This window comes from Lissotriton helveticus, chromosome 5_2 (assembly GCF_964261635.1).
Source record: "Lissotriton helveticus chromosome 5_2, aLisHel1.1, whole genome shotgun sequence".
NCBI classification, from domain to species: Eukaryota; Metazoa; Chordata; class Amphibia; order Caudata; family Salamandridae; genus Lissotriton; species Lissotriton helveticus.
Window position 1 is genome coordinate 12,699,314 of NC_136066.1, and position 16,498 is coordinate 12,715,811.

General features: G+C 52.0%; 1 protein-coding gene across 3 annotated transcripts in view; it reads right to left on the reverse strand.

The window, feature by feature from the left end:
• AK1 (adenylate kinase 1) overlaps positions 1 to 16,498 on the reverse strand; it is a 126,025-nt gene that overhangs the window by 40,494 nt on the left and 69,033 nt on the right. For all 3 annotated transcript variants that reach the window (XM_078646666.1, XM_078646668.1, XM_078646667.1), the window contains one exon: positions 14,109 to 14,144. In XM_078646666.1, the coding sequence (XP_078502792.1) occupies positions 14,109 to 14,144 (36 nt within the window). The remainder of the gene's footprint in view (positions 1 to 14,108; positions 14,145 to 16,498) is intronic.

Consider the following 16,498-nt stretch of genomic DNA (forward strand, 5'->3'; position numbering starts at 1 on the left):
GTGTACATGTTCCATGTGTGGAGTGTACGTGTTCCATGTGTGGGGTGTACGTGTTCCATGTGTGGGGTGTACGTGTTCCATGTGTGGAGTGTAGGTGTTCATGTGTGGAGTGTAGGTGTTCCATGTGTGGAGTGTACGTGTTCCATGTGTGGAGTGTACATGTTCCATGTGTAGAGTGTAGGTGTTCCATGTGTGGAGTGTACGTGTTCCATGTATGGAGTGTACGTGTTCTATGTGTGGAGTGTACGTGTTCCATGTGTAGAGTGTAGGTGTTCCATGTGTGGAGTGTACGTGTTCCATGTGTGGAGTGTACGTGTTCCATGTGTGGAGTGTATGTGTTCCATGTGTGGAGTGTACGTGTTCCATGTGTGGAGTGTACGTGTTCCATGTGTAGAGTGTAGGTGTTCCATGTGTGGTGTGTACGTGTTCCATGTGTGGAGGAGTGTACGTGTTCCATGTGTGGAGTGTAGGTGTTCATGTGTGGAGTGTAGGTGTTCCATGTGTGGAGTGTACATGTTCCATGTGTGGAGTGTACGTGTTCCATGTGTGGGGTGTACGTGTTCCATGTGTGGGGTGTACGTGTTCCATGTGTGGAGTGTAGGTGTTCATGTGTGGAGTGTAGGTGTTCCATGTGTGGAGTGTACGTGTTCCATGTGTGGAGTGTACATGTTCCATGTGTAGAGTGTAGGTGTTCCATGTGTGGAGTGTACGTGTTCCATGTGTGGAGTGTACGTGTTCTATGTGTGGAGTGTACGTGTTCCATGTGTAGAGTGTAGGTGTTCCATGTGTGGAGTGTACGTGTTCCATGTGTGGAGTGTACGTGTTCCATGTGTGGAGTGTATGTGTTCCATGTGTGGAGTGTACGTGTTCCATGTGTGGAGTGTACGTGTTCCATGTGTAGAGTGTAGGTGTTCCATGTGTGGTGTGTACGTGTTCCATGTGTGGAGTGTATGTGTTCCATGTGTGGAGTGTATGTGTTCCATGTGTGGAGTGTACGTGTTCCTTGTGTGGAGTGTACGTGTTCCATGTGTAGAGTGTAGGTGTTCCATGTGTGGAGTGTACGTGTTCCATGTGTGGAGTGTACGTGTTCCATGTGTGGAGTGTACGTGTTCCATGTGTGGAGTGTACGTGTTCCATGTGTAGAGTGTACGTGTTCCATGTGTGTAGTGTACATGTTCCATGTGTGGAGTGTATGTGTTCCATGTGTGGAGTGTACATGTTCCTTGTGTGGAGTGTACGTGTTCCATGTGTAGAGTGTAGGTGTTCCATGTGTGAAGTGTCCGTTTTCCATGTGTGGAGTGTACGTGTTCCATGTGTGGAGTGTACGTGTTCCATGTGTGGAGTGTACATGTTCCATGTGTGTAGTGTAGGTGTTCCATGTGTGGGGTGTATGTGTTCCATGTGTGAGTGTACGTGTTCCGTGTGGCGTGTATGTGTTCCATGTGTGGAGTGGAGGTGTTCCATGTGTGGCGTGTACGTGTTTCATGTGTGGAGGGTACGTGTTCCACGTGTGGAGTGTATGTGTTCCATGTGTGGAGTGTATGTGTTCCATGTGTGGAAGGTGGGTGTTCCATGTGTCTAGTGTACGTGTTCCATGTGTGGAGTGTACATGTTCTATGTGTGGAGTGTAGGTGTTCCATGTGTGGAGTGTACGTGTTCCATGTGTGGAGTGAATGTGTTCCATGTGTGGAGTGTACGTGTTCCATGTGTGGGGTGTACGTGTTCCATGTGTGGAGTGTATGTGTTCCATGTGTGGAGTGTAGGTGTTCCATGTGTGGTGTGTACGTGTTCCATGTGTGGAGTGTACGTGTTCCATGTGTGGAGTGTACGTGTTCCATGTGTCTAGTGTACGTGTTCCATGTGTGGAGTGTACATGTTCTATGTGTGTAGTGTAGGTGTTCCATGTAGGAGTGTACGTGTTCCATGTGTGGGGTGTACGTGTTCCATGTGTGGAGTGTATGTGTTCCATGTGTGGAGTGTATGTGTTCCATGTGTGGAGTGTACATGTTCCATGTGTGGTGTGTACGTGTTCCATGTGTGGAGTGTACGTGTTCCATGTGTGGTGTGTACGTGTTCCATGTGTGGAGTGTACGTGTTCCATGTGTGGTGTGTATGTGTTCCATGTGTGGAGTGAACGTGTTCCGTGTGGCGTGTACGTGTTTCATGTGTGGAGGGTAGGTGTCCCACAAATCTGCCCATGTTTGTTGACGCAGCCCCACATTTACTAACACGAGTAATCCTTGAAATGTGTCAACATGCTGCAGCTTCCCAGGAGAGGCGCAACAAGGACAAATATGTTAATTTCTCACTGTTTTTTCCTCATGTTACGTGTCCTGCATTCTTCAGAACTCATAGAGCAAAAAGCCTCAGAGCATTGTTTATGTGCAGGATGGTAACGCAGGCGCCCGTGCAGCCGTGGTGCAAGGGTATCTGCACTGGCGCAGACACAAGTGCGCCAGCGCCACACGAGAGCAGGAATGCACCACTTCTTAGTAACTATGGCGCACCCTGCCCTTTCCACTTGATGCAGCGCAGCGAGCCTTCTCCCTGCGCTGCATTGAGCCAAATGTTAGCAAACCTGCCAACAAGTTTCATTTGCACTTCAAGGAAAGACGACCTGTTAGTGAAGATTTGTCAGGAAAGGTTGATGGGTCAGCGGGAGCGTCTCTGACATTGGACCTCTCGAAGGAGCACTTAGAGGATTGTCGATTTCTAAAAGAACAAAAATGAATTCAAGACGTGTGTGATAGCCGGCTTTTTCAGACATCCTGGGCTGTGTGTAGTGGCGTATCAGATTGCATACGAAGACGGTATCAGGGAACTGAGGCAGGATTCGTCAGCCCAAGTACATGTGCATCACAGAACCCTACGGATCTGCGACCGCAGGCCTGTTAGGTGGATGGGACAGACGGCGTCTCGCTGAAGCGGGAGTTGATGGGACAGACGGCGTCTCGCTGAAGCGGGAGTTGATGGGACAGACGGCGTCTCGCTGAAGCGGAGTTGATGGGACGGACGGCGTCTCACTGAACCGGAGTTGATGGGACAGACGGCGTCTCGCTGAACCGGAGTTGATGGGTCAGACGGCGTCTCGCTGAAGCGGGAGTTGATGGGACAGACGGCGTCTCACTGAAGCGGGCGTTGATGGGACAGACGGCGTCTCCCTGAAGCGGGCGTTGATGGGACGGACGACGTCTCGCTGAAGCGGGAGTTGATGGGACAGACGGCGTCTCACTGAAGCGGGAGTTGATGGGACAGACGACGTCTCGCTGAACCGGAGTTGATGGGACAGACGGCGTCTCCCTGAAACGGGCGTTGATGGGACGGACGACGTCTCGCTGAAGCGGGAGTTGATGGGACAGACGGCGTCTCCCTGAAGCGGGCGTTGATGGGACGGACGGCGTCTCGCTGAAGCGGGAGTTGATGGGACAGACGGAGTCTCACTGAACCGGAGTTGATGGGACAGACGGCGTCTCACTGAACCGGAGTTGATGGGACAGACGGCGTCTCGCTGAAGTGGGCGGTGATGAGATGGACGGCGTCTCGCTGAAGTGGGAGTTGATGGGACGGATGGCGTCTCGCTGAAGCGGGAGTTGACGGGACAGACGGCGTCTCGCTGAAGCGGGCGTTGATGGGACAGACGACGTCTTGCTAAAGCGGGAGTTGATGGGACAGACGGCGTCTTGCTAAAGCGGGAGTTGATGGGACAGACGGCGTCTCACTGAAGCGGGCGGTGATAAGACGGACGGCATCTCGCTGAAGCGGGCGTTGATATGACAGACGGCGTCTCGCTGAAGCGGGAGTTGACGGGACAAACGGCGTCTCGCTGAAGCGGGCGTTGATGGGACAGACGACGTCTTGCTAAAGCGGGCGTTGATGGGACAGACGGCGTCTCGCTGAAGCGGGAGTTGACGGGACAGACGGCGTCTCGCTGAAGCGGGCGTTGATGGGACAGACGACGTCTTGCTAAAGCGGGAGTTGATGGGACAGACGGCGTCTCGCTGAACCGGAGTTGATGGGACAGACGGCGTCTCACTGAACCGGAGTTGATGGGACGGACGGCGTCTCGCTGAAGCAGGCGTTAATGGGACAGACGGCGACTCGCTGAAGCGGGAGTTGATGGCACAGACGGCGTCTCGCTGAAGCGGGTATTTATAGGACAGCGTCTCAAATGTACCCTTTTCTTAAGAGATGCCATTAAGGAGGTGACAATGTACCTTTCTCTTCCACAGGGCGACTGAGGAGGTGACAATGTTCCTTTCTCTTCTGCAAGGCCACTGAGGAGGTGCCAATGTACCTTTCTCTTCAGAGAGGCCAATGAGGAGGTGACAATGACGCTTTCTCTTCTGCGAGGCCACTGAGGAGGTGACAATGTACCCTTCTCTTCAGAGAGGCCACTGAGAAGGTGATAATGTACCTTTCTCGTCCGCGGGGCCACTGAGGAGTTGACAATGTACCTTTCTCTTCAGAGAGGCCACTGAGAAGGTGACAATGTACCCTTTTCTTCAGAGAGGCCACTGAGGAGGTGACAATGTACCTTTCTCTTCCGCGGGGCCACTGAGGAGTTGACAATGTACCTTTCTCTTCCGGGGGGCCACTGAGGAGGTGACAATGACCCTTTCTCTTCTGCGAGGCCACTGAGGAGGTGAAAATGTTCGTTTCTCTTCCGCGAGGTGACTGAAGAGGTGACAATGTACCTTTCTCTTCCGCGGGGCCACTGAGGAGTTGACAATGTACCTTTCTCTTCAGAGAGGCCACTGAGAAGGTGACAATGTACCCTTTTCTTCAGAGAGGCCACTGAGGAGGTGACAATGTTCCTTTCTCTTCCGGGGGGCCACTGAGGAGGTGACAATGTACCTTTCTCTTCAGAGAGGCCACTAAGGAGGTGACAATGACCCTTTCTCTTCTGCGAGGCCACTGAGGAGGTGAAAATGTTCGTTTCTCTTCCGCGAGGTGACTGAAGAGGTGACAATGTACCTTTCTCTTCCGCGGGGCCACTGAGGAGTTGACAATGTACCTTTCTCTTCAGAGAGGCCACTGAGAAGGTGACAATGTACCCTTTTCTTCAGAGAGGCCACTGAGGAGGTGACAATGTTCCTTTCTCTTCCGGGGGGCCACTGAGGAGGTGACAATGTACCTTTCTCTTCAGAGAGGCCACTAAGGAGGTGACAATGACCCTTTCTCTTCTGCGAGGCCACTGAGGAGGTGAAAATGTACGTTTCTCTTCCGCGAGGTGACTGAAGAGGTGACAATGTACCTTTCTCTTTAGAGAGGCCACTAAGGAGGTGACAATGACCCTTTCTCTTCTGCGAGGCCACTGAGGAGGTGAAGATGTACGTTTCTCTTCCGCGAGGTGACTGAGAAGGTGACAATGTACATTTCTCTTCCACGAGGAGACTGAGAAGGTGACAATGTACCTTTCTCCTCCATGAGGCCACTGAGGAGGTGATAATGTACCTTTCTCCTCCATGAGGCCACTGAGGAGGTGATAATGTACCTTTCTCTTCCGTGAGGACACTGAGGAGGTTGACAATGTACCCATCTCCTCAGAGAGGCCACTGAGGAGGTGACAATGTACTTTTGTCTTCCGCGAGGTGACTGACAAGGTGACAATGTACCTTTCTCTTCCACGAGGCCACAGAGGAGGTGACAATGACCCTTTCTCTTCCGCGAGGCCACTGAGGAGGTAACAATGTACCTTTCTCTTCTGTTAGGCCACTGAGGAGGTTGACAATGTACCTTTCTCTTCAGAGAAGCCACTAAGGCGGTGAGAATGCACTCTTCTCTTCAAAGAGGCCACTGAGGAGGGTGAGAATGTACCCTTCTCTTCTGAGAGGCCACTGAGGAGGTAAAAATGTAACTTTCTCTAACGTAAGGCCACTGAGGAAGTAACAATGTACCCTTCTCTTCAGAGAGGCCACTAAGGAGTTGACAGTGTACATTTCTCTTCCGCGAGGCCACTGAGGAGGTGACAACGTACCTTTCTCTTCAGAGAGGCCACTAAGGAGTTGACAGTGTACATTTCTCTTCCGCGAGGCCACTGAGGAGTTGACAATGAACCGTTCTCCTCCGCGAGGCCACTGAGGAAGTGACAATAGACCTTTCTCTTCCGCGAGGCCACTGAGGAGTTGACAATGTACCTTTCTCCTCCGTGAGGCCACTGAGGAGGTGTAAATGTACCTTTCTCTTACATGAGGCCACTGAGGAGTTTGACAATGTACCCTTCTTTTCAGAGAGGCCACTGAGGAGGTGACAATGTACTTTTCTCTTCCGCGAGGTGACTGAGGAGGTGACAATGTACCTTTCTCTTCCATGAGGCGACTGAGGAGGTGACAATGTACCTTTCGCCTCAGCGAGGCCACTGACAAGGTGACAATGTACCTTTCTCTTCCACGAGGCCACTGAGGAGGTGACAATGTACCTTTCTGTTCCGCGAGGCCACAGAGGAGGTGACAATGACCCTTTCTCTTCCGCGAGGCCTCTGAGGAGGTAACAATGTACCTTTCTCTTCTGTTAGGCCACTGAGGAGGTTGACAATGTACCTTTCTCTTCAGAGAAGCCACTACGGCGGTGAGAATGCACTCTTTTCTTCAAAGAGGCCACTGAGGAGTTTGAGAATGTACCCTTCTCTTCTGAGAGGCCACTGAGGAGGTAAAAATGTAACTTTCTCTTACGTAAGGCCACTGAGGAAGTAACAATGTACCCTTCTCTTCAGAGAGGCCACTGAGAAGGTGACATATACCTTTCTCTTCCACGAGGCCATGAAGAGGTGACAACGTACCTTTCTCTTCAGAGAGGCCACTAAGGAGGTGACAGTGTACATTTCTCTTCCGCGAGGCCACTGAGGAGTTGACAATGTACCGTTCTCCTCCGCGAGGCCACTGAGGAAGTGACAATAGACCTTTCTCTTCCGCAAGGCCACTGAGGAGTTGACAATGTACCTTTCTCCTCCGTGAGGCCACAGAGGAGGTGTAAATGTACCTTTCTCTTCCATGAGGCCACTGAGGAGTTTGACAATGTACCCTTCTTTTCAGAGAGGCCACTGAGGAGGTGACAATGTACCTTTCTCTTCTGCGAGGTGACTGAGGAGGTGACAATGTACCTTTCTCTTCCATGAGGTGACTGAGGAGGTGACAATGTACCTTTCGCCTCAGCGAGGCCACTGACAAGGTGACAATGTACCTTTCTCTTCCACGAGGCCACTGACAAGGTGACAATGTACCTTTCTCTTCCATGAGGTGACTGAGGAGGTGACAATGTACCTTTATCTTCCGTGAGGACAATGAGGAGTTTGACAATGTACCCTTCTCTTCAGAGAGGCCACTGAGGTGACAATGTACCCTTCTCTTCAGAGAGGCCACTGAGGAGGTGAGAATGTACCTTTCTCTTCCGCAAGGCCACTGAGGAGGTGACAATGTACCTTTATCGTCCACGAGGCCACTGAGGAGGTGACAATGTACCTTTCTCTTCCACGAGGCCTGTTGGACTTGGCCCTTCTGGCAGGTTCACCCCTAAACTTTTTGCTTGTAATGGTGACCTGGTGATGGTGATTTTTGGGTTCTGCGCACTTTCACTGTGTCCCAGTGGAAAGTGCGTGCGCACTTTGAGTGCGTGTGGTGAGATAGGCCTGCCCTCCCATAGGAATGCATGGGGAATGTTTGTGTCCCTGGTTCAAGTTCAAGTTCATGTATTTATATAGCGCACTACTCACCCAGAGGGTCTCAAGGCGCTAGGGGGAGGAGTTCAATTATTTGTCGAATAACCAGGTTTTCAATTCTTTTCTGAAGGATATGTGGTTCTGATTGAGGCGGAGGTGGGTGGGGAGTGAGTTCCAAGTCTTGGCAGCCAGGTAGGAGAAGGATCTGCCACCCATGGTGGATTTCCGGATGCGCGGAACTGCGGCGAGGGCTTGATTGGACGATCTTAGTTGGCGGGTGGGTTTGTAAAAGGACATTCGAGTGTTGAGGCATTCGGATCCTAGATTGTAGAGGGCCTTGTGTGCGTGGGTGATAAGGCGAAAAGTAATTCTTTTGTTGATGGGAAGCCAGTGGAGGTCTTTTAGGTGTCCGGTGATGTGATCTCGGCGCGGGATGTCTAATATGAGTCTCGCTGACGCGTTTTGGATGCGCTGGAGTTTTTCCTGTAATTTTGTTGTGATTCCGGCGTAAAGTGTGTTACCATAATCCAGTCGACTCGTGACCAGTGCGTGGGTGACAGTCTTTCTTGTCTCGAGGGGGATCCAGCGGAAGATCTTTTTGAGGATGCGAAGTACGTTGAAGCAGGAGGACGAGACGGCGTTGACTTGTCTGGACATCGAGAGAGAGGAGTCGAGGATGAAGCCAAGGTTACATGCATGGTCTGTGGGTGTAGGTGCTGTGCCCAGAGCTGAGGGCCACCAGGAGTCGTCCCAGGCTGAGGGGGAAGATCCTAGGATGAGCACCTTCGTTTTGTCTGAGTTGAGTTTTAGGCGGCTCTGTTTCATCCATTTGGCTACTTCTTTCATGCCTTCGTGAAGATTCGTTTTGGCGGTGTTAGGGTCTTTGGTGAGGGAAAGGATAAGCTGGGTGTTGTCGGCGTAAGAGATGATGTTGAGGTTGTGTTGACGCGCGATGGAGGCGAGAGGACTCATGTAGACGTTGAAGAGGGTGGGACTGAGTGAGGATCCTTGAGGTACGCCGCAGATGACTTTGGTGGCCTCTGAGTAGAAGGGGGGGAGTCGGACTCTTTGAGTTCTCCCAGCGAGGAATGAGATGATCCAGTCCAAGGCTTTTCCTTGTATGCCGATGTTGCTGAGTCGATGTATAAGGGTGCTGTGGCAGACGGTGTCGAAAGCGGCGGAAAGGTCGAGTAGGATGAGGGCCACTGTTTCTCCGTTGTCCAGGAGTGCTCGGATGTCGTCGGTCGCTGCAATGAGGGCGGTTTCGGTGCTGTGTTTGGTTCGAAACCCGGTTTGGGATGGATCAAGGGAGTTGTTGGATTCAAGGAAGGTGGCGAGTTGGTTGTTGACGGCTTTCTCGATGACTTTGGCCGGGAAAGGGAGGAGGGATATGGGTCGGTAGTTTTTCAGTTCTGAAGGGTCCGCTGTGGGTTTCTTCAGAAGGGCGTTGAGTTCGGCGTGTTTCCAGCTTTCTGGAAAGGTGGCAGAGATGAAAGAGCAGTTGATGACATCGCGGAGTTGGGGAGCGATGATGGAGTCCGCTTTGTTGAAGATGTGGTGGGGACAGGGGTCAGAAGGCGAGCCAGAGTGGATTGAGTTCATGAGGTGGATGGTGTCTTCAGTGGTGATTGGGTTCCAGGCGTTGAGGTTGTTAGTTGAAGGAGTAGGGTCTGAAGGGGGTGGGGCTGGTTGGTTGCTGGGAGAAATCTTGAAGCTGTTGTGGATGTCGGCGATTTTGTTGTAGAAGAAGGAGGATAATGCATCGCAGAGGTCTTGGGAGGGAGTGATGTCGTTAGATGCTGCGGTGGGGTTGGTGAATTCTTTGACGATATTGAAGAGTTCCTTGCTGTTATGAGTGTTGTTGTCAAGACGGTCCTTGAATGCTGATTTCTTGGCGGATCGGATTAGTTGGTGGTGTTTGCGGGTGGCTGCCTTGAGGGTGGACATGTTGTCGGTGGTTGGGTTTTTTCTCCAATTCTTCTCTATGGTGCGGCATAACTTCTTGGATTTTTTAAGTTCATCATTGAACCAGGGAGCTTTTTTGCTGGCTGATTTCTTCTGGTGCTTTTTCAGGGGTGCTAATTCGTCCGCACTAAGGGTAATCCAATGTTTGAGATTGGTGGCCGCTTGGTCTGGGTCCGTAGAGAGCGTGGGAGAGTTTTGGCTGAGTGATGTGAGGAGTTGGTTGGTGGTGATTTTGTTCCAGTTTGTCCGAGGAATGGGTTGTGGACGGTTGTGGGTCAGGGTGGTTTTGTAGCTGAAGTGAACACAACTGTGATCCGTCCAGTGGAGAGTGTAGCGCGGTTGAAGGAGATGTGCTTGCTGGAGGTGAAGATAGGGTCGAGCGTGTGTCCGGCTTTGTGAGTGGGGGTGTTGACGAGTTGTTTGAGTCCTAGATTGGCCATGTTGTCCAGAAGGGTGGTGGTGTTGTTGTCGTGTTTGTTTTCAAGGTGGTAGTTGAGGTCTCCTAGAAGAATGTAGTTCTCGGAGGCGAGGGCGTGTGGGCTGATGAAGTCCGTGATGTCATCGTTGAATTGAGTGCGGGTGCCTGGAGGTCTGTAAATGAGGGTGCCTCTAAGTGTGGTCCTGGGGTCGGTGTGGATCTGGAAGTGGAGATGTTCTGTGGTTGCAAGATTGTCTTCGGAGCTTGTTTTGACTTTGATGGTGTTTCTGTGGACGATGGCGATCCTGTTTGATTGGTGCGGTCTTTTCGGATAATTTTGTAGGTGTCAGGTATGGCTATGGCGATGTCGGGAGCAGATGATGTGTTCATCCATGTTTCAGTAAGGAAGGCGATGTCAGGTGACGCAGAGTCGAGTAGGTCCCATAGTTCTGTTGCGTGTCTGTGGACCGAGCGGGTGTTGAGCAGGATGCAATTTAGGCGGTTAGAGTCGGAGTTGTCTTTGGAGGATGTGTGTTTGGTGAGGGTCCTGAAGCAGTTGAACTTGCAGGAGAGGCAGGCGAATGGACCGTGGATACGTCCTGGTGTGGCTTTGCAGCATAGTGGAGTGCGTCCGGTGTTGAGGGCGAGGAGAGTAGCGGCATCATATGTGACTCTAGAGGGGTGGGTGATTCGGGGACCAGGGGATATGGCGCCGGGCGCGGTCCAGGCGCGGACGGGCGTAGACGGGCTTACTTTTGGCGCACCTTCGGCGCGGCCACAGCGCGTGGACGCTGCGCGTTGGAACATCTGCCCATAAATGGAATGTGGGGGGGGCGGAGCGTGGGAGGGTCAGCTGGGAGGCGGGAGCGGGGAGGAGACACGGGAACAGGTAAACAGCAACAACAACAGCAAAAGGGCGGTAGGGTAGCGCGAGCCAAAGCAGGGGTACAGTCTTCCTTCTAAATGCCCAAATACAGTACACGCGTAAATAAATAAATAATGTTACCGCTATGCAGGGGCACTGAGCATAAATTATTAAATTAATAAAGCAAACGATACCAGGCGCTATGCAGGAGCACTGAGCACAGATAAATAACTTCTTCAGTGCGAACGATACCAGGCGCTATTAAATCTCTGAGGCACTTTCTGGACAGGCGGGGCTCGAGGGGGAGCGAGTGGGAGCGACCGCTGAGTGCAGGATCCAGACGGTCACAGAGGCAGAGGGGGACGGGGCCTGCAAAGCGATGCTAGTGTGTGGGAGGGTCAGCTGGGAGGCGGGAGCGGGGAGGAGACACGGGGACAGGTAAACAGCAACAACAACAGCAAAATGGCGGTAGGGTAGCGCGAGCCAAAGCAGGGGTACAGTCTTCCTTCTAAATGCCCAAATACAGTACACGCGTAAATAAATAAATAATGTTACCGTTATGCAGGGGCACTGAGCACAAATTATTAAATTAATAAAGCAAACGATACCAGGCGCTATGCGGGAGCACTGAGCATAAATAAATAAATTAAACAGAGCTAACGATACCAGGCGCTATGCAGGAGCACTGAGCACAGATAAATAACTGGTAGTTCCTGATGCGTGGGGTGTACAGGCTCGAGTCTGGTATGTGCGGACTCATGTGACTGAAAGCTGCGAGATGATGTATGCGGCATGTATGTGTCTAGTGTGGAATTGCCACTTCTAGACAATGGTGTGCGTTTGCAGTAAGTATGCTGGCGCGTGATTGGCTGAAGCTGGCTGGGGAGCCTGGCTCCAAGAGTCTGTGTGGGTCTGCCCGGTGGTGAGTGTGAGATTAGCATGAGTGATGTGAGGGAGGGCTGCACCTGGTTCCTGAATAGGGCTGGGCTTTCCCCACACAATGCTGGCTCCGCCCCCTGTGGTGCGTCTAATGACCCTAGCCTCCCTAGTGAATAGAAAGGGTGGTTGAGCACAACAAGGGTGCTCCAAAACCAGCTGCGACTGGTTTCTCCCCCACCCTGCACCTCAGACAAAGGTTTTCAATGTATAAAAAGGGGCTGTGTCCCCTTACAATTGGTTCTCTTTCCTGATCTTACTGAGGGGGGCTGCTGCTGGACGCCAGGAGGAACCGCCACTTGGGACTGCCTTCCTGCCTGGAGGGGCCAGTGAGCTGGCCCCTGGCCCAGCCTTGCCCCCCCCCCTCATCTTGCTGCCTTCTTGCAAGGACTTTTTGCTGGATTTATCTGCCCTATATCGCTTGGGAGCGCTCTACCTTGTCCCTAGCGCTGGGAGCGCTTTATTTTTTTGTTAAGCACCTGGGGGCGCTTTATCGTTCCCAGCCTGTGCCCACCCGGCATTGCCCCGAGAATATGCCGCTCCCTGGACGGGAGCTCACCCCGGATACTGCCCAGAACAAGTCACCACCGCCGGCCCGGGAGATTTTGAGCCGAGGGCTGCGCCCGCCCCCTTTGCGCTGGGATTGGTCCCTGGGCCGCGAGGATTCCCGCAGCGTCATTCCTGGGCCGCGCAGGGATTGGCCCGACCTCGAGGGCTTCCCCACGCGCACCCGGAAGTACTGGGAGCCCGGCAGTCTCTCGCCGGAGAGCCCCGCGCTGCCTGAAGGAGGAGGCGGCATCCGGCCAGAAGAGAGCCCCGGGCCCAGTAGCAGCTGAGGAGGAGAGGCCGAGGGGGCCCGAGGCACATTACCGGTGCCTGCCCCCGCCGCAGAGAGAGGAGAGGCGCTGCTCTCCTCGCCGCCCAAGACCCGGTAAGCGGAGACCCGGTGTTTGTTCTCCTAGTACAGGTGGTGCTAGTGAGGTCCTGGTTACCAGTGGTTACTGGTTGTGTGCTATTTTTGTGCTACAGTGATTTTATATGCTATGTTCTAAGTGAAATTCTAACAGTATTTCAAGTTCTAAAAGTGCTGATTCCTGACAGTGGTCCGGGTGGCCCTGTCTTGTACATATCCCCTGTAAATTCTGCCCGTGCCTGTTGGCACATTGTAAAGTGTGTGTTTTATCTAATGTGTTTTGGTGTAATACAAAGGTTATTTTTATACCTAAGCTTGTGTGGAGTTTCCTTTGATGAAGAGGTGCCCCTATCGCTGGTGTTGTTGTCACCCTGGATCCTCATTCTAGTGTTAATTCACCCATGGCTACCAAAACTGTTGTTTCTCTTGTGAAAGGGCCCCCTCACCAGGGGGCCTGAAGGGGGAAAAGAATAAGAATTCGTTGTGTTATGAAATTCAAGTCTAAAAAGCGAAGGTTCTCGAGCATTTAGAAGAGTCTAACTGGGGTCAAACCCCAAAAGAGAAAGCCCACCATCATCTCTGGGATGGCCATCTTTATGTGAGGGCTGGCCTTATTATGTCGGGGTCGGCCACCATTATGTGAGGGACGTTTGCCATTATCTCAGGGATGGCCCCCATTATATGAGGAGAGGCCACCAATATGTGAGGGGGGCCAAAATATGCAAGGGCTACAATTGTGCCCGCCAGGGGAAACCACCAGTTCAGGGGCGGACACCCTCCTGCCAGGGGTGGTCGCACAGACAATGGTCCACCCCCTACTGCTCATTCACATGTGGAAGCAAGCCATGTGCACAAGAATACACAGCGGCACAAGCATTCACACACACCCCCTTTTGTACCGCTTTGTTCGCCCTAAGTGTGGCAGGGTATGCTCAGACGTGAGGCCCTTATTCACTTGGCCACTGGATTCAAGATAGCCTGGCTGATGAGGATTATGAATCCGAAACCGGTCCCAGGATGCTTGTTTCCGGTCCAGGGAAGACATGGTTTGGCAGTTCGGGCTGGACTGTTCCCATGAGGCACAGGGTCCGACTGATTTGCATATAGCCATGTCTGAACTGGGGTGGCAGAGTGGGCTAAAGAACGGTGATGGATTAAACCCAGATCTGTTGACTGGGCGTGAGTGTTTGATTGGTTCAGATGCTCCGTCCATCACCACCCCCTTTTGTACCACACACACACCAACACACAGTGGCATGTGCATTCACACACACACACAAGCACATACAGCGGCATATGCAGTCACACACACAGCGGCACATGCATTCACACACACACAAACACACACAGTACTCACCGACCACAAAGATGATTTTGCATGTCTTCAGCTTTTCTGGAATAAGAAATAAAGAGAAGTGTTAGTATTCTCACCCGAGATCAGCCGAAGAGCAGGTCAAGACTGGGCCTGGGTGTTTAGGGCTATGTGCATAGGACTACATGCATCTCTCTTTCCCTGCCTGTGCATAGAGATCTGTGCATCTATCGCCACCTCTGCATAGGGCTCTATGTATCTCTCTATCGCCACCTGTGCAGAGGGCTCTATGTATCTCTCTTTCCCTGCCTGTGCATAGGGCTCTATGTATCTATCGCTACCTGTGCATAAGGCTCTATGTATCTATCGCCACCCGTGCATAGGGCTCTATGTATCTATCGCCACCTGTGCATAGGGCTCTATGTATCTATCGCCACCTGTGCATAGAGATCTATGTATCTATCGCCGCCTGTGGATAGGGCTCTATGTATCTATCGCCGCCTGTGCATAAGGCTCTATGTATCTATCGCCGCCTGTGCATAGGGCTCTATGTATCTCTCTATCGCCGCCTGTGCATAGGGCTCTATGTATCTATCGCCACATGTGCATAAGGCTCTATGTATCTATCGCCACCTGTGCATAGGGCTCTATGTATCTATCGCCACCTGTGCATAGGGCTCTATGTATCTATCGCCACCTGTGCATAAGGCTCTATGTATCTATCGCCGCCTGTGCATAGGGCTCTATGTATCTCTCTATCGCCGCCTGTGCAGAGGGCTCTATGTATCTCTCTATCGCCACATGTGCATAAGGCTCTATGTATCTCTCTATCGCCGCCTGTGCGGAGGACTCTATATATCTATTGCCACCTGTGCATAGATATCTATGTATCTCTCTATCTCCACCTGTGCATGGGGCTCTATGTATCTCTCTATCGCCGCCTGTGCAGAGGGCTCTATGTATCTCTATATCGCCACCTGTGCATAGGGCTCTATGTATCTCTCTATCGCCGCCTGTGCAGAGGGCTCTATATATCTATTGCCACCTGTGCATAGATATCTATGTATCTCTCTATTGCCACCTGTGCAGAGGGCTCTATGTATCTCTCTATCGCCACCTGTGCATAGGGCTCTATGTATCTCTCTATCGCCACCTGTGCATAGGGCTCTATGTATCTCTCTATCGCCGCCTGTGCAGAGGGCTCTATGTATCTCTCTATCGCCACCTGTGGATAGGGCTCTCTGTATCTCTCTATCGCCGCCTGTGCATAGGGCTCTATATATCTATCGCCACCTGTGCATAGGGCTCTATGTATCTCTCTATCGCCACCTGTGCAGAGGGCTCTATGTATCTCTCTATCGCCACCTGTGCAGAGGGCTCTATGTATCTCTCTATCGCCACCTATGCATAGGGCTCTATGTATCTCTCTATCGCCACCTGTGCAGAGGGCTCTATGTATCTCTCTATCGCCGCCTGTGCATAGGGCTCTATATATCTATCGCCACCTGTGCATAGGGCTCTATGTATCTCTCTATCGCCACCTATGCATAGGGCTCTATGTATCTCTCTATCTCCACCTGTGCATAGGGCTCTATGTATCTCTCTATCGCCACCTGTGCAGAGGGCTCTATGTATCTCTCTATCGCCACCTATGCATAGGACTCTATGTATCTCTCTATCGCCACCTGTGCATAGGGCTCTATGTATCTCTCTATCGCCACCTGTGCAGAGGGCTCTATGTATCGCTCTATCGCCACCTGTGCATAGGGCTCTATGTATCTCTCTATCGCCACCTGTGGATAGGGCTCTCTGTATCTCTCTATCGCCACCTGTGCATAGGGCTCTTTATATCTATCGCCACCTGTGCATAGGGCTCTATGTATCTCTCCATCGCCACCTATGCATAGGGCTCTATGTATCTCTCTATCGCCACCTGTGCATAGGGCTCTATGTATCTATCGCCACCTGTGCAGAGGGCTCTATATATCTCTATATCGCCACCTGTGCATAGGGCTCTATGTATCTCTCTATTGCCACCTGGGCAGAGGGCTCTATGTATCTCTATATCGCCACCTGTGCATAGGGCTCTATGTATCTCTCTATCGCCGCCTGTGCAGAGGGCTCTATAGATCTATTGCCACCTGTGCATAGATATCTATGTATCTCTCTATTGCCACCTGTGCAGAGGGCTCTATGTATCTCTCTATCGCCACCTGTGCAGAGGGCTCTATGTATCTCTCTATCGCCGCCTGTGCATAGGGCTCTATGTATCTCTCTATCGCCGCCCGTGCATAGGGCTCTATGTATCTCTCTATCGCCACCTGTGCATAGGGCTCTATGTATCTCTCTATCGCCACCTGTGCAGAGGGCTCTATGTATCTCTCTATCGCCACCTATGCATAGGGCTCTATGTATCTCTCTATCGCCGCCTGTGC